Consider the following 18,684-nt stretch of genomic DNA (forward strand, 5'->3'; position numbering starts at 1 on the left):
GGGTTTTAGCAACCGGATGAAGGCTGTTTCATTCATGACATACGATTTAACATAAACGTTGTCGTTGTGTTCCTTTTCATTCATGAGAGGACCCACCAATGCAGTTTTTGAAAATTTGTCTTCATTTAATATTTATTAAGGCTGGAACATTTATTTGAAGACTGAATTGGTACATTTTTATAAAGTAACAATGTGTCATTAATTTTATACGAAAAAATGTACTAAATTACAATAAGAATGAAAATCAGTAATGCCAGAAACAAAAGAAATTATATATATTGCAAAAAATAAAACTACAATGATAATAAAGTTATTGTATCAAACAATAGGCAAAGTAGAAAAAGTAAAAACTTAATGTCGAGCGTTAAACAACCATAAAATTAAATTTAATAGCGAAACTAATTAAAAGAAGAAGGAGAAGAAATGTTACATAATGAATAAATACAAGAAAATATGTTTTACGTCTTTATTTGTATAATCAGACGAATATTTACGAGATTTGTAAATAAAAATCATTTTCCATGGTCAAAAAACGTTAAAAATGAATTTACTTTGACTGTTCACATTTCGACTATTCGAAAATTGATAATAAAGATTAGTTTAAAAGCGAAAAGGCCAAATGGTGTTCCTTTCCTATAGTTAAATTTATCTCTATTTTTTATAGTCTGATTCTATTTGTATGCCCTGAACAAATGTATAAAATTAACTTACCATTTGTAAACAAATTAAAATTAACATTTTACTTAAAATTTTCATAATTAATCGATAAATTCAAGTGCATATTTATTTTTTCTTATTTTAAGGAATTTTCATAAAAAGATCATAAAATGTTTCCGCTTTGACAACTTTTGAATGAAATAAGATTTCGATCTTGAAACCATGTAAAATATTGTAAACCTAAACAATTTTTACAATAAAATTATATTGATTATATATGATTATGTCTATGATTAATATTATTAGTATGTCTATGATTATGATTCTATTTATGATTATGATTATAGATATGGCAATACTATGGTCTGTGATTATGAATATAGCAATGACCATGATTATGACTATAATTACGATTAGGATTGATGATAATTATTATTTGAATGTTATTATTATTCCATGATTATGATTCTATTTATGATTATGATTATAGTTATGGCAATACTATGGTCTGTGATTGTGACTATGGCATTGACCATGATTAAGACTATGATTACGATTAGGATTGATAATAATTATTATTTGAATGTTATTATCATGTCCATGATTATGATTATAGTTATGACAATACTATGATCTGTGATTATGACTATGGCAGCGACAATGATTATGACTATGATTACGATTAGAATTGATGATAATTATTATTTGAATTTTATTATTATGACCATGATTATGATTTTATTTATGATTATGATTATGGTTATGGCAATACTATGGTCTCTGATTATGACTATGGCCGTGACTATGATTACAATTAGGACTGATGACAATTATTATTAGAATTTTATAATTTATTATAGATTATTATATATTATAAAACTTATAAACAATTAAATTTGATGTAAATAAGTAAACATCACAGATTTCTGCCAATATTTAATTTAAATTCGTTGCAATTACTTAGCAACATTGCAAATAATAAAAATTTTTTATTATTAATAATTGTTATTAATATTTTAAATATTAATTTCTTAGGGATATTATTCCTAAATGTTTACAATTAACATATAAAGTTTACATAAAAGTCCTTATTGTGTTTATTAATGAATAAAAACAATGTATTAACAAAATTACACGCTGAACTAAGATTTGCAACACTCAATTAGATAAACATCATAACATAATCATTAATTAACTCGAATTATAATTAGTTTCAATTTCGCTAATTATATGTGTTTTCATATTTCAAAAGCATATTGCTCAGTTTAATTAAATTAAACGACCTTACCAAAGTAACTAAAGTAACAATGTGAATTGTTAGTCAAAAAAACAATTTGTTGATTTTTTTTGCACAAATTAATTATTCAATTATGCAACTTAAAATAAAGCAGTGAGTTCCATGTACTATAATGACAATTATTATGCGAACGTCTTATAATATACAGAAGCTTTTTAAAGCCTTTCAAAAAGGTACAGTTTTAAAACAGGTAAAACCACGATAATTTTCCACTTATGCCATATTTATGGCAACCCACGCAACGTATTTTGGGCAGGATTTTATCTCCTGCGATACCAGAAAGTCGTGCCATTTATTACGAAAGTCTAAAAACGGATGCGACGAAATTCCTTAACGCAGACTCACTTTTAAAATCATTATTTGTTTTTTGCCCCTCGAAATTTGAATATGTAAAGACGCCAAATCTAAATTTGTTATTTAACAGCCATAATTAAAAATAGTGTAAACTCTAGTTTTGAATAAATTAAATCTCCACAAGAACCAAAAAACAATGGTCTCAGGAGATTATTATGCAAATGTATCATCGTTTTTGTCTATCGGTGATTCAAATATTTACATTTTCGAACATCTTCAAGGTTATGGGAAAAAATCTAACACAGATTTGATTAATGCACGAATGTCAAACGTAACCATTTGGTCGACCTTGTGGCATCGATTCCTTTTCGGCGATTAAACAATGTTTAATAAAAAATAACCGGCAATTATTTGTTTTATTTTTGGTAAATGACAAGGATGTCGAAGGATTGATTCCTGTCATTTTTAACATCATAATTCCGTCAGGACTTAACCACCAGTAAAAAATTTTAATTAGACAAAATCTATCATCTAACCTTGACAATAGAGACGCTGTAGATTTTTTTTAATTACACTATAGATAACATTCTAAATATTTATAACAAACTAGGTCGTGGTGTATTCTTGACATTAATAATTGCCTGTGGAATTTAAAACAATGCAGAGATTTATTTCAAAATGTTCACTAAAGGGTACCTCCACACACACAAGAGTTGCCTGTTTTATTGTTTGCGAAGATGTTGCAATTTCATTTTTTAAGAGATCCTCGCGAATGTCTCGGAATTTGTTGATGCGAAACGACTTAAGGAGATTACTAATATCCAGATCAATGTCAAAATGGACATGTTGCTCTACTGGATTCTTTCTACAATATTATTGTTTATGAATTACAGTCTATGAAAACATCATCTTCATATTATACAGGGTGATTCACCTAACTTATTCATTGGAAGTTGGGGAACTCAAAAAGTTATTGATTTGAAATTTCTATAACAATTATAACTTGACTTGAAGTATTTTTAAAATGTATTTTCAACAAAATTCAATTTTTTTTTTTCAATGAACACTCTTATATTTTTAGATTTTCAAATTTTATATGTATTCCCAAATAAAATGGCAATAATATGTCCTATACCTAAACCCAACAGTTTTTGAGTAATTAATTTTTTTCCCAAAAATTTTTGACAGGCAGATTGGATAGTAAATAGTCTAAAAACAATTTACCTTTATATGAATTATTTCAATAACAATTACAATAACAAGATACATCTTGAAATTTATATATTTATCTTTCTGCAGATAATATTTTAAAAAAGAATATTTTTATAAAAAGGGTATATTTAAATATATTAGAAATTTGATTGTAAATTTATAAATATATTTACATAAAATTTATTTTATATACATATAAATAATTTTACTCACAAAATATTAATTGATTTTAATTATTTACCATAACAATAATAATATATAATTATCTTTTATCACATTTATATAGTTAATATTAATATTTATACTAACAATTAGTATTTTGTGATGAACAATTTATTTCACCATTGATATATTTTATTATAGTTAGATAACATTTACTTTATATTAATAATACCATTATATTTATTTGAATTAGTAAAATTTGTCGCCAATTGATAAATTAATTAAACAAATTAGCTAAATTAATCAAGAAATATTTTGAAATTTTATTTACCAACATTACCCATTTATGTTTTTAAATAAATAATATTTATATTATATTTACCAAATTATTAAATTTTCCATAAAAAACGTTAATTTCTAATATAAGGATATTACAATATCAAAATGAACATGTACAATATTAATGATAATAATAATTCATAGACTGTAAAAAAATCTTCAAATTATACAAGGTGATTCCCCTAACTTATTCCTTGGAAGTTGAGGAACGCAAAATGGTATTGATTTGTTTCTGAGACAACAACTTTGTTGTTTTTCAGTGATTAATCTTATATTTTTAGATTTTCAAATTCTACATGTAATTGCAAATAAAATGGCTATGATATGTCCTATATCTAAACCCAATAATTTTTAAGTTATTAATATTTTTCCAAACATTTTGACATAACTTACAGATTGGATGGTGAATATTCTAAAAACAATTTACTTTCATATGAAGTATTTCAATAACAGTATCAATATCAAGTTTAATTAACACTGATTTACTTGAAGTGCACAAGAAATAAATCAATATAATAATTGTGGGTAACAATTGAAGAACAGTAGAAAACCAAATATAATACAAGAAAGTAAAATTAATGACGTACATGTAAAAAATGTACAATAAAAAATTTAATGTAAAATATACTATCATAAATATTATTTAATTATGTATGTGATAATAAATCAAAATAAAAACTCTTGAACATCCTTAATAAACTGCTACATCAACAGATTGAACCTGACTAATTGTAAGATGACTAAAAATGGAAAGTTTTAATGTACAACATTAAAATATTTATTTTATTAGTAAAAGAATTTTGCACATCTTCATTTTATATTACGCGAGAAATTCCTGCGGCACTCCAGAAAATTTCTAAGCAGCAAGTAAACAACGTGTCGTTGCATAATACAGGCTGGCTCACACACATACACACATAATAAAATAATTATGGGATTATATAAATAGCAACTTTTCAGCCGATTTCTTTCTCTTGCAATAATTAATAGTGAAGAAAAACAATCTTAGCATAGAAGTATAATCTTCACCTGCAGGCGAATAGTTCTGGTGTTGCTTAATCAAATTAAAAAATAGGTTTTTAAATTGCCATTAAATCGTTTTGGAGGTAAAGGCCAACGATATTTGAACAAGGTACAAAATGCAACATCCAAATTATAATTACTATAAAATTTGAATGGTTCAAATTTACATACAATCGTTTGACAAAATCAAAAATTGTTTATTATTCTGTCTACTGTATACTATAGTTTATGTGGTTTATCTCCGCAGAAATCACGGACATGTTCTTTTGGCGAAGACATGAATCATTGTCGTGGTGATGTCCATAAAATTGCGCAAAATATGCTAAAAAATGCGGATCACACAATAATAGAAATGATGGTCACAGAACTATCATTTTATTACTATTTATACATATCGGTGTAGTATGTAAATTTTCATGAATATGGTAATTTTATAACAGGCGTATGGTAATAATATTGGTCTTCTCAAAGTAGCTGTTTTGTTCAAATCAATAACAGTAAAATTGTTGATATTTAAACAAATTTTAAAACCAAAACATCAACAGGTGTCAAGTTGGTTTTGCTCTTTTGGTTATTGACACACATATATGTAAATTGGTTTTCGTATGTTAAAAGATCGAGATTGATAAAAATGGAAAGTGATTTAATTAAAATACATCACACATGTTAGGATATTTATTGTAAATAATGATTAAGTTCCATCATTATGGGAAAATATAATACTGAAATAAAATAAAAAAATCTAATTGGAAACCAAATTTTGATTAACGTTTCTTTTGTTTGTCTTAAAGGTTTAGTTTGCTTCACATGCAATCTTGTAAACCACGTGTTGAACAAATTTGTATTAGCTTTTCACGCAGTGACATTAGATGGAAGGAAGATCTTGGGAACGGGTATTGTAATCCAGAATAATGGTCCACTGAACTTTGTTATCTAATGGCAACAGAGCTGACAATAAAACCTAAAATTATGAGGGAAGTAACCTTTACTGTGAGATACCAGCAAAGATTACAATGGAAATATCATGTATGATTTCGAAAATTCCATCAATTGCTATAATTAATCGGCTGATTCAATCAAAAAAGGCATTGTCCAAACGTGGCGCACCTCTGTGTTAATCAATTAGTTCATTTACTCAGCAAAAATTGGAACAGATCAAATTACAAGACGGATTTGACGAGTGACAGTGAAATCGACGAGAATCTAGGAGTGTGAAGACAACACCCAGATCTTGATGCAACCTCCAAAAATTTTCGTCTCAAAATCTGATTTCCCCGGAATACCCACACATTTATATATGCATAAACATATTCGATTGCATAATATGCAAATATCCGGAAATGCTGCGAACTGGCCCACAGAGATTCCCGCTCGTGCCTAGGATGGAACTAATAACGGCTTAATGGCCAACATCCCAATCACGCGCCTCGCCATTCCAAATCCACAGCCGTACTTCAATAGATCGTGTGTCGTCTTCACTTTCTCCTCGCGACCTTTTCACCCAGCAGGAAAGTTCTCATAGATCGGCAGGAATTTAGTGTCATGCCCAATCAGAGATGCTTCCTATCTTTCCTGCCGTTGCGACTAAAGTACGGCTCTTATAATTAAAGTATTCAACGCGTGTAAAGATTAATTAGAGATGGGGGCTTCCTTATGTGGTTGTGTAAGGTTCGGGTTTTAAAATGCGACACTCTTATTTATTATTGCGGCAGTAGGTCTTTTTGGTTTATGAACATTTATCATGTGGCTACAGTGATATTTCTCTCAGGTGAATAATTATAATTAATAACAAAATTGCGACACCTGTTTATGACATTAATACAATTTGATAATAAATTCTCATTGGAATTTCGTGGGTGCTTCGACTTATTATTTATGAGATGTCGAATATATAATTACAAAATGATGTGCTTGAGTTATAATTATCATTAGCAATGACTATTACGGTCCCTTTATAGTTAGATTACCATTGCAATAGGTGTTTTATCATGACACGCCTCTTGAAGATACCACAACGAGAGTTATGTGACATAGAAAGTTAAATAAATCTCCCAGGATGATTGAATATAATATTCAAGATAATAAATGATCCTATGAATGATATTTACCATTGCTAAATAAATTAAAGGGTTTACGATGAAAGTTAGAAAAAAAACACCTTGAAATTTACATTTATCTTTCTGCAGATAATATTTTAAAAAAGAATCATTGATTAATTAATAACATATAATGAAACATTTACGATTATGGCGAGGAAGTACTTTGATATATTATTTATCAATATTTATATTATATATATTATATTTATATTATATTTATGAGAAGAATATTTTTAGAAACTATATGTTTAAATATAACATATTACAAATTTTATAGTAAATTTAATGTCTATGTTTACATAGAATTCAGTATTTTATATACATATAAATAATTTTACTCACAAAATATTAATTGATTTTAATTATTTTGTGAGTTAAAAACATTTTTTAATAGTTATAAATATGTTTAAAAAATATATCTATAAATATTATATAATTAAATTACTTAGACTCACTAATACACCCATCAAATTATTGAAATTATATTTATTAAAAAATATGTATCTAATTATCTTTTATCATAATTATATACTTAATACTAATATTTATACTAGCAATTAATATTTTATGATAAACAATTTATTTCACTAATGATATACTTTAATTATATTTAGATAACATTTACTTCATATTAATAAAACCATTATAATTATTAGTATTAGTAAAATTTGTCTACAATTGATAAATTAATTAATCCAATAAACTAAATTATTTAATCAACTTTTTGTTATGTTTTTAAATAAATAATATTTCCTGTATATTATACTTGTCAAATTAGTAAATCTTCCATAAAAAACAACAATTTTCTAATATATTTAAAAAAATAGTAACAAAACATAATATCAAAATCACTTACAATGTAATAATAGTACAAAATTGAAATAAATTTAAAGCTCTGTAAAACCCCTGTACATTTATACTGATAGATATGCAACCCAATCTACTCTAAAAAAAATTAAATAACTTAGATTGTCATTTTACATTTTGATTACAGCGATGTTCTTTCAAATATAATATATATTTTTTCTTACAAAATATAAATATAATAAACACATTTATACTATGAGATTTTCATTATAAAACTAATGTATAATAACAATATGTATGTAATAGTAATGAAATTCATACAATTTTATTCCTAGGTCCATCAAATAAAACATAGAGAAACTTATTTAATGAATTTCAAATAAATTGGCACGAATTAGAGAAAAATATGCGTGTCCCAGTTAAAACTCAGATATCTGATGTTTATAACTTTTTCCTTTATATCTCTCTGTCACAATCCACACTTGTAACTGCCTGGATTTATTGGAAACAGATTTAGGGCCAACATTTTTGCTGTCTTCTTCCATAGTACTTACTAATTATCTATCCTTGTGTTAGACTCAATTACTCTCCACCCCAAGGCTATCACCAATCTGGAAGATTAGCCTACAATTTCGTTTCACGTCATTGTATGTAAAGGGCCTAATTGAAAGCTCACTTTCTTGAGTCCCAATGAAATTGACTACCCATAAATCCGTGTTAAACAAGTCCCACATTCAAAATTCAATAGATCAAATAGCTTCAGAATGACGAAGAAACAATCACATAAATATCTGTGTTTTAGTTGGACTTATTCATAATCGTATTTTATGAGGAATATTTGTTGGTTGTCCTCTCATTTTGCCACAGGAATATGCTCAGTACTGTAAGGCTTCTCATATTCCGGCAATCTTAGTACTATTTGCTGAAAGGAAGGTCGATCGTCAGGATTTTGCTCCCAACATTCTAGCATTAACTTGTATATTTGTTCAGAACAAATTTCCGGCCTACTAAGCCTCTCTCCGTTCAGCAGCCTCGGCAACAACGCCTCAGCTTGTATTCCTCCATAAGGAAATCCTCCTGAAATGAATCATTTTAAGCACACCCACATTGAAAGTTAAAGATTGTATGTACCAAGAGTTCCAATTTCCCACAAAACAACACCAAAAGACCAAACGTCGCTTTTGTTGCTGTATGTGCTTTGCAGGATAGCTTCAATGGACATCCATCTCAACGGGAGTGGAGAACTTTTTTTACTCGTATATGGTCCCATTCTGGATAAACCGAAGTCTGATATCTTTAAAGTTTTGTTTTGAGTTAAAAGGATATTTCTGGCAGCCAAATCCCTGAAAAAATTACTCGTGGTATATACTTAGATATTGAATTTTTGTGTTTCATACCTATGAGTGATGGGAATTTTCTCCAAAAATTCCATGCCTTTTGCTATTTGCAATGCAAAATTGTACAACTCCTTTTCACTGAGCTCTAAACACGCCACACTGGGAGGCGTTTTAACGTCTACAACAGTTTAAAAATTACAATCACCCGTAAGTATTAATGTGCTCAAATCGTACATGAAATTTCAGTGACTCTGCTTTCAGTGGAGAAGCTCGATTTTCTAGCTGAAATCAGTGAATCAGGAGTTAAAAGTGGTTTTAAACTGTTAATGCCTGGGCTGTCTAGATTTCCTGTGCCAGTTGTAGATAGTTCTCTAAGAAAGAGTACATTTAGTACTATAAATTAATGAAATGCAAACTAAGAACTTAAAAAGTAACTTTTAATCTAACAAACTTACTTCAAAACCGGTATATCCATTTCTCTAGAAAACAAAATAAATTAGTTAAATGTACAAACATAATATAAATAATTATTACGGGGGAAAGAACGTCTGTTTTCTTTTCCTGTAGATCCAAGATTTGTTCAAGTCTTCAAGATAACTTTTTAGATTACCACATGGTAAATATTCCAAAACGATCAGTCGTGGCAAGTCTTTGCTGCAACAGCCGTAAAACTTGACAACATTTTCGTGATTGCCGTGACTGCAAATTTTTTTCATCAGATCAATTTCCTGTCTGAAGTCTTCCAATAGGGACTCGTCCTTATTGTCTAAATATCGTAAAATTATTATTGGTTTATTACTTTATATCAATCATTACCACCTTTAACTTGTTTAACAGCAACTGTCCGACTCTCCTGATCTTTTTGAATAATCAAGGTGCCTTTGAAGACTTTACCAAACGTTCCATGTCCAATTTCCGTTTCCAAATGGATTAAGTTTCTTGGCAGTTCGTAGGAATCTTCAATAAGTTTCTGCTTGCACTAAGGTAACTCCTTTTTAAACAACGTATATTAACATATTTAATAAAATACCTCATATGAAACGTAAAGCATATTTTTAGCCTCCTTCTTGAGATGTACTTTTTCAGGTATCACATCGTGATCCATTTCTTCTACAGTCTTCATACACAGTGCTAACCCCTGCCAATTTTTGTACAACATCAGTAATATTAATACTATTAAAATTCCAGTAATGGTGCTTATAATATATAAGGAATATTTACGAGGTTCTGAAACAATAAGATAAGTCTCTTCACGTAGAGCAGTCCTTGGCGTGTTCACCTGTATATTCGAAATATGTCGTATAGGAACACAAATTATTTTCCACAAAGTTCATTTTGATTACGTAAGTGTGTCCTTCCGATAAATTCATTTCAATTAGATGAGGATCGTCGTCTTCGAATGTTACTGGAAACTTGGAGTTTTCGTCGTTAACCCTTAAAGTGCGTCAAATAAAAGTTATGTACTGGATTTAATAAAAAGTCTTACAAGTGATAGTAATAAAATAAATTGGATAGGGTTATATTTTGGTCAATCACACCACTCCAAGTCACGTTATAAAGGTGAGGTTGTTTTATCACAGGTTCAATCCTCTCAATAACAAACGGAGCCTTGTTTGAGTCGCAGCAAACATTGTCGACGCACACTAAAAAACCATGTTACAGAATTTATCAAGAGGTTGAAATAAAATTTAAGATTACCGGGTATTTGGAAATGGTGTGTTTGAGCACAGTTTCCATAATCGGACATGATTTCGATTGTATAGTTGCCCGTTGGTTTAAAATTGATGGTGGAATTTTTGATTTCATAGTAAGGCAACTAAAAAATACCAATTTTATTGTTAGATGTACAAGTTGAAAACCCCTAGGCTACAATTTGACTAAGTTACACATTAAATTGGCAACTGGGATCTTTAGGCACAAAAAACTGTTGTCTGGGGGTAGCATCATTTTGTGAAGTTTGATAGAACTTTAAATATTGTGTTCCTAAAATACTTATAAACGATAAATATGTGGTATATAAGTTGTTAACATCTTCAAAAAACATTAAATCTGTCTGTATACCAACAAGTGTCCTTATTATTTTTAACATGACTGTTTTATCAAAAATGAATAACATTGATTGGATTTTGTGCTTGATTATGAATATAACATAATGTAACTATAAACACATTGAGATCAATTTTATCTTATTTAATTAATACTTACACTAAAATTATCTACACGTACAGAGTCAAAGTGTGGATTACTGAACAGCACAATAGTTGAATTTTCTAACAACTTTTCTAAAATTTTAAAACAAATAACAGATAACAACTTGATAACATAATTTTTTTCTTACCATCATGTTCGGAAAATGTAAGGTTAATGCCCATCATAAGTTCTTCAGATTCCGTATAAATAAATGGTTCAATTTTCAGATCTTTAAAGACAGTGTGATTACATCCATCTTCATTGCTGTTAGCCTAAAACAGAAAGTCAATTAAATTTTGAGCATTTAATAACTTTATAGTTAAAAAAGGCTCATAAAATTGAAATTATGAAAACAACAATATTTTAAATATATAAAATTGTGCCATAAGAGTTTATATATACAGTGTGGTCCATTTAAGAAGGGAACTCCTAACTTAATTTGACTTTTTCCTGTACTATAGTCCCTGACGTTCAATACTACAGAAACATTCAGTTCCACGTAATGTATTTGTTCGTGGAAGCTAGTGTTATTTAATAGAATCTGTTGCAGAGGTGTTTCCATCTTAAAAGTATAAATATACACACATATTTATCTCCATTTTTTATATCCTGATTCTATTTGTAAGCCTTAAATAAATAAATATATAAAACTAACTTACCATTTGTAAACAAATTGAAAATAAACAAATTTTACTTAAAATTTTCATAATTTATGGATAAATTCAAGTGCATATTTTTTTAGGAAATCATTCTCAAATACCTAAATTGCACACTTCAGCACACATACTAAAATCGTTACATCCAAACACACGGTAATGATTCCAAATAGCATACTGATAGGCATATAGAAAATAAATAATACTAATCCGTTGGATCAAGTTTATCTCAAATTGATTCCCCAATAAAAACTACTGATATAATCTTTATTGCCGTGTGATAGTTTATTCGGTTTAATAATTCTATGAGTATTGGAAAACAATATACATATATACAGTGATAAAAGTACAGAAAAAATGCAAATTAAACCAATGTTTTCAATAAGTTTTGAAAGGACTATTTATTTTTAACTACTTTTATGTTCCTGGTGTACAAAAATTAAAAAAATTTTTCAAATTCCTTCAATAAAAAAATAAAATAATTGATTTATATTAGTTATTAAAATTTTATTCATAGTTTCACGTAGATAACACCAAAGATTTGGATTAGATATATTAATTGGAAATAAATTACAGATTACTAGCAAATAATACATATACAACATTTATCTAACTGATTATTTTTTATCAACATGATTCGATAAAATAATTTAAAAAATATTCCAAAGTAAATTAAAAAAAATATTTATTAAAAAAATATTTTACAAAATATAACGTAGTTTCCGATTTCGTTTAATAAATTAACAGTCTATGACATTAATAAACTAACAATTTAATCTAACGTAACGTTGCTTCCAGTTATTGGAGGAAACGTGTATTCGGAGGTGACCCTGTTTAAATTATAAATATTTTTATCCGTACACAAACTGTGACAGATTTGATTAAACGTAGGTCTGTCGTCAGGATTCACCGCCCAACATTCGGACATCAACTTGAAAACATCATCCGAACAGATTTCGGGACGTTTCAACCTCACACCGTCCTCGAGACTTTGTATGAAACTTACGTCGGGTATTTCTTGATAAGGAAATGCCCCTAAAATGTACCTTTTAGAAAAAAACTAATCAAATGTCACCCTCAGTAACCAACCCAGAGTTCCAATTTCCCACAAGACCACTCCGTACGACCATACGTCGCTCTTGTGGCTGTACACGTTGCTTTTTATCGATTCGATTGACATCCATCTCATTGGTAGAAATTTTACTTTGGCAGACACATAAACCCCCACCCTCGATAAACCGAAGTCGCATATTTTGAGGGTCCTGTCGACCGTCATTAAAATGTTTCGGGCAGCAAGGTCTCTAAGATTGGATAACTTATAAAGATTATTTGTGTTTTTAGATTTGTTGTCAGTACCTATGAACCACACCTATTTTTTCCAGGTACTCCATCCCCCTCGCTATCTGAAGGGCGAAATCGTGCAGCTCTCTTTCATTTAGGTCTGGTTTGACTGGATCAGGAGTGTGCAAGATATCTATAATTTAATTTAATTTAATTTAATTAAAAACAACTACTTTTTTAATGTGTTTTTTACATGAAACCACAGTTGTGGGACTAGCTTCGCTTGAAGTTACGTCTTCTCTCCTGTTCGGAGTTAATAAAGGACACAGACTTGCATCACCTGGACTGTGCAATTCAGGTGTGCCATTAGAGAAGCTAAAATGTTCATGAAATTATTCAAAATGCATTCAATGCAACTAACTAAGTAGTATTTAACTTACTCAACATCAATTTACAAGACATGAAAATTAATTTAATTTTTTGGAATTGTATTAACTGGCAAACCACTTACTTACTTTAAAACATTTGACACTTCCATGTCGCTGTAACAAGAAAATATTTAAGAATCTACTTATTTAAAAATAGTAAAAAATAGCTTACGGTCGAAAAAACACTTGTCCCTTCCGTCTTAGTTCCCATTCTCTCCTCAATTTTTCAAGATAAGCTTTTAGAGTGCCGCCTGATATAAATTCCAAAACAATCAAATTGGGCTCGGTCTTTGTACAGCAACCGTAAAATTTTACAATGTTCTCTTGACCACCCTCATCTTTGATTTTCTTCATCAGTTCGATCTCTTTCAAAAAATCATTGAGCAGCTCATTAGTGACCTCGTCTGTAAATATTTTAACATAAATATTACTATTATTAACATGACTCTTGTAACACCTTTGATTTGCTTAATGGCTACGGTAAATGTCTCTTTTTCCTTTATGGGACTGAATGTTCCTTTGAAAACTTTACCAAACTGACCACTGCCAACTTGACCATCTATGTGAAGCAACCTCCTGTCTATTTCATGTGGCATCTCAATCTTAAAACAATTGTGATATTCATGAGGCATTAAAAAATATATATATATTTTACCTCCAGTGGCAAATATAATGGATTGGGCAAGAGTTTTGCGTTCAGTTTAATTTTTTCAGGTGATGGGTCTTCAAATTGATTATTATTAAATGAAATGCAACTTTTAGTATATGTTAATATGCGATTTCTCACATTATAAATTATAACTAGAAAACATAACAGTAATAATCCTATAATAACAGCAACTTTTGTTACGACAGCTTGAGATTCTAATTCGTCTTCTAATTTGTAATCAATTTCACTGAAATAGATGCACGTCTCCATTGGTTTGTACTTCATTCCGATAGTATAAGTTTTATTACGAATTAATTCCATTTCTATATGATTTTTCGTGTGTCGGGGTATTATATCATTTGTATGACCTTTTGTGTGATCTTTTACTCTAGAAGTATATTTTTTAATTGTTATCTAATATTGATTAATAATGAATGATTTGAAGAAATTACCTATATTTATAAGATATTAACTCGCCTTTGGTTTGATGCATCTTATCCCATGTGATAACATACCAATTGGGTTTTTGTTTTTCTGGTTCAATGTGAACGTTTTTGAATGGAGTCTCAGGACTGCAACAACTGTACTCGACACAATCTAAAAATAACGTCGGGACAAACTTGAAACTTCCCTAAACTTACTCTTACCAGGTATTTGAAAATATGTCGAATAACAAAAATCATTGGTATTGTCATCGAAGATCTCTAATGAATAATTACAATTGTGACGAAGTTTTAAATTGGAGTTTTCATTTAATTCTAGATGATATGGGGACTGAAATGAATTTCGTGAAAGTTTAATTCGAATATCAAAAAGGACGTATTTTCCTCACCGAAAAAATTTCAGGATAAAAATTATCCCAGTTATCAACTATACATAAATCTGTTATTTTTATTTTTACATTTTTTATGGGCGTTGTGTCTAAAAATTAAAAATTAATGCCTGTTTAGAAATTTATTATTAATCTCTAAATGTTATTTACATTCTGTTTGTTTCAAGTAAATGTAATGTAAATATTTCTATGTATATTTACAAGAACAACCATTATTTACATATTTATTACATTTTTCATTTGGTTCTCTGTAGCAATAACTTGAAATGAATGAAACCAAATTACCATTAAATATAAGATTGATTCCGATTGATTTTGTGTTATAAATGAATGGCTCAATTTGCAGTTCCTTAAAATATGAATTATTCCTACCTAAAAATGAATCCTAATGACATAATTAAAAAAAATGTAATATCGTACATACACCCTTCTGAGGCGTGAATCTGAAAAAAATGTATTTAATTATTTAAGGAACTTGTATACTCTTAGTAAAAATAACTGTATTTAAAATAAATCTTCTACAAATACTTCTAAATATTATGCTAAACTGAATAGAAAATAGAAACCAATGGATGTCAATAAGTGATATAATAAATATTATTAAATTTAAGTATCATGTTAATGTGTTCATGTAACTAATTATTTTTACATTTGATTATCAATTAATAAGTTAACCAGTTAAATCCGTTAAAAATGTTTATTATCAAAAGTCCATGAAATTTTCGTGTTGAGTTATAAACATTGTCTGTAAAACTTTGAATAAACTATTAAATAAATAAATAAATCTGTTATTTATGATTAACCTTGACCATATTATTCACCACAATATCCTTGTTTTCAACAGAACCTATTCGAAAATTTTATAAGTAAAATGGAAATGAATCTTACCGTTTGAACGTGTAGAATGCATAGTATAAACAGCTGAATATTTGCACAACTAAAACATCCGAAGTGTCTTCCTTTAATCTTCATTGTTTACAGCAATTCCTGAAACCATAACACACGTTTTAAATCGCCAATTCAAATTAACAATTTTTAATTTTCTTGATGTTGATCTTGAAACTAACAACGTGCGAGAATAGAAACTTGAATGATTTTAGTTGATTAATTTAGTCTGTAATCTAAAGTTTATACCATATTTCTTCGGTGTTATATATTACTTTTAATTAATTGTTTTTTTTTTTAACTCGACGATGAAATAGCCAATTTTACTTCGAATCAACAGATATCAACACCTAAGGTGGTAGACAAAATTCAAAACACGATTCCAGTTCATTTGAATTAATTGACACAAAATAATTTAGAAGTTGTTATTGAGAGCCGGCGCTCTACATTTAAGTTGCACTTAACCTTTTCACCCGGGCAAAGTAAAATACTTTCTTGGTCAAATCCTATTAAAATACATATCGACTGATGTACGTTAAAGAATTCGTGATGCACTAATTGGCATTGACAAACGAAGTTCAGGGGGGGACATCCCCTAAGAAAGTTATTTTATTACAATTTTAATATTTTATTGAATGTTTTGGTATGTAATGTGACAAATATATCGAGTGAATTGTTGAGTTTTTATCTTTTATTTACACAATATTGAAAAACATATTCGACGCACTTACATATCAATAGTTATCTCCAATTGTAAATACCCACTGATTTGTCATTACGATGCTATATTTCGCAAATTCAATTTACAAATGAAGAAATATAACATTTTGTTGATTGTTAACAACATTAAAAGACCTATTATATTAAATGAGGTAATAATAAATATGCTGGAGACCTTGCTTATATTTTATTTATTATTATAAACCATATATACATATATTTATCATATAATATTTACAAATAACTTATTTATTTATATTATATAAAATTTATATACACAAAAGTAATAATTTTATAATAAATTATTATTTATAATTAACACCAATAAGAAATAACTGTAATTTCAATTCAATATAATAGTCTCGATCAAAATACCACCTGGATTTAACGGAAATTTAGTACTGTAATTCAAACAAATCAATCATATATCAAATAATAAATATATTTCGCATACTTCAACAAATATAGATAACTATTTGATTACCCAAATTAAATTTTGAAAATAACAAAATTAAAATAATATCACGTTGATCTAGGTGTTCCTAATATTTATAATAATTTTTAAATTACACCTGATCAATATCAACTTCCCCAAGAATAATTAGACAAAGTATTTTTAAAGGGGTTGCTAATGAGAATATTTTGTTTGAAAATGAAAGTGATAAAGATGCTTTAAATGTATGTCATTAAGGAAAGTAGAGTGGTTCATACTTTCTTACACTTAGATCTAATAATGTTTATGGTTTTCTTTCGACTGTTTATTATTTTATTTTATTTATTGCTGATGAAAATACTTTTTTACAGTCATAACAAATTTAAAGTTATGGTAGAGTCAAACTCATTTTTAGGTATAATATATTTAAATATTTATTATTGAATTTATAAGCGTTCTATCATATAAATAAACTTCAGAATATGTAATTTCAATTAAATACCATTACTATTCGTTAAATCATCTACAAATAATTGAGTTACCACTGTAAAAATGTTAGTACACGAAGTGAAAACATTACTAACTTTAACTTTACTTTTATGTGAATAATTGACTTAGAAGTAATTATCAATAAAATGATCATATCAATATGTGTATTATTGTAGGCATTTATGTATGTTTCATTTTTATATTGGATAGGTTTATTAAATAATTTTGAATAAAACACACAAGAATTATACTTAATATTTAATCAAACATATTATTCTTTTTTATAAATATCTGATTCAAAATTAGTGGTGTAAGTGAGATTAGATGTAAAATTTAATACAAATAATTAATTTATTTTTAATATTTTCTGTTTCCTTAGAAGTTCAATAAATTAAAAAATAATAATAAATAAAAAGATTTCATGATAAACAGTTCATATAAATAACTTCCGTTGAGGTAATAGATAAATTTAAATGTACCAATAATCTCTTTTGTATTTTGTTTTAATGCACATGCTTAGATATTTTAAATTTAAAACATCACAAAATTTTGCTGCATCTTAACACAAAACACACAGTGTATATGTTACCAATTAATCCCATCACAATAACAATTTAATAGCGAAAATTAAACGTACCAACTTCAAATTGAATTTAGTCTATACTTCACTAATTAATAAACACACACAATAATTGTGTTCACGAGACATTTAAATTTCCGGACGGTCGCCCGCACAAAATTTTTATAAGGTTGTCTGGAAACTAGAGTCTGGAAACACCATTGAGACATGCACGGTGCGGCAGCGCAATGACGCCCGCGTCACTCGTAGGCATCTGTCGTCTATCTACCTAGAGAAAATTTCACAATTCGACTAAATAGAACTATCCATATAAT

At 28.2% G+C, this 18,684-nt stretch overlaps 2 protein-coding genes across 3 annotated transcripts; both read right to left on the reverse strand.

Moving 5' to 3' along the window:
• Positions 1-7,988: 7,988 nt before the first annotated feature.
• On the reverse strand, positions 7,989-12,187 carry LOC109597176 (fibroblast growth factor receptor-like). The gene is made up of 14 exons (XM_020012814.2): positions 12,077-12,187; positions 11,566-11,689; positions 11,433-11,509; positions 10,926-11,043; positions 10,714-10,870; positions 10,507-10,661; positions 10,258-10,454; positions 10,047-10,206; positions 9,762-9,993; positions 9,683-9,706; positions 9,462-9,598; positions 9,288-9,405; positions 9,022-9,233; positions 7,989-8,967 (listed from the first exon to the last, which is right to left on the reverse strand). Exons 1-14 carry the CDS (start codon positions 12,122-12,124, stop codon positions 8,744-8,746), a joined length of 1,983 nt encoding a protein of 660 aa, XP_019868373.2. The 5' UTR covers positions 12,125-12,187; the 3' UTR covers positions 7,989-8,743.
• A 554-nt stretch (positions 12,188-12,741) lies between these two features.
• LOC109597191 (proto-oncogene tyrosine-protein kinase receptor Ret) lies at positions 12,742-18,589 on the reverse strand. Of its 2 annotated transcripts, XM_049968216.1 has the most exons (15): positions 18,428-18,589; positions 16,152-16,250; positions 15,688-15,706; positions 15,549-15,635; positions 15,264-15,352; positions 15,079-15,205; positions 14,884-15,028; positions 14,438-14,819; positions 14,240-14,384; positions 13,955-14,186; positions 13,870-13,896; positions 13,608-13,729; positions 13,430-13,547; positions 13,163-13,374; positions 12,742-13,108 (listed from the first exon to the last, which is right to left on the reverse strand). In XM_049968216.1, the coding sequence occupies exons 2-15, from the start codon at positions 16,233-16,235 to the stop codon at positions 12,846-12,848; spliced, it is 2,052 nt and encodes a 683-aa protein (XP_049824173.1). In that variant the 5' UTR covers positions 16,236-16,250; positions 18,428-18,589; the 3' UTR covers positions 12,742-12,845. The 2 variants fall into 2 exon arrangements, with proteins under 2 accessions (XP_049824173.1, XP_019868386.2); XM_020012827.2 differs by lacking the exons at positions 15,549-15,635; positions 15,688-15,706.
• Positions 18,590-18,684: the final 95 nt, after the last annotated feature.

The sequence above is a fragment of the Aethina tumida genome, chromosome 5 (genome assembly GCF_024364675.1).
Source record: "Aethina tumida isolate Nest 87 chromosome 5, icAetTumi1.1, whole genome shotgun sequence".
Taxonomy (NCBI): Eukaryota; Metazoa; Arthropoda; class Insecta; order Coleoptera; family Nitidulidae; genus Aethina; species Aethina tumida.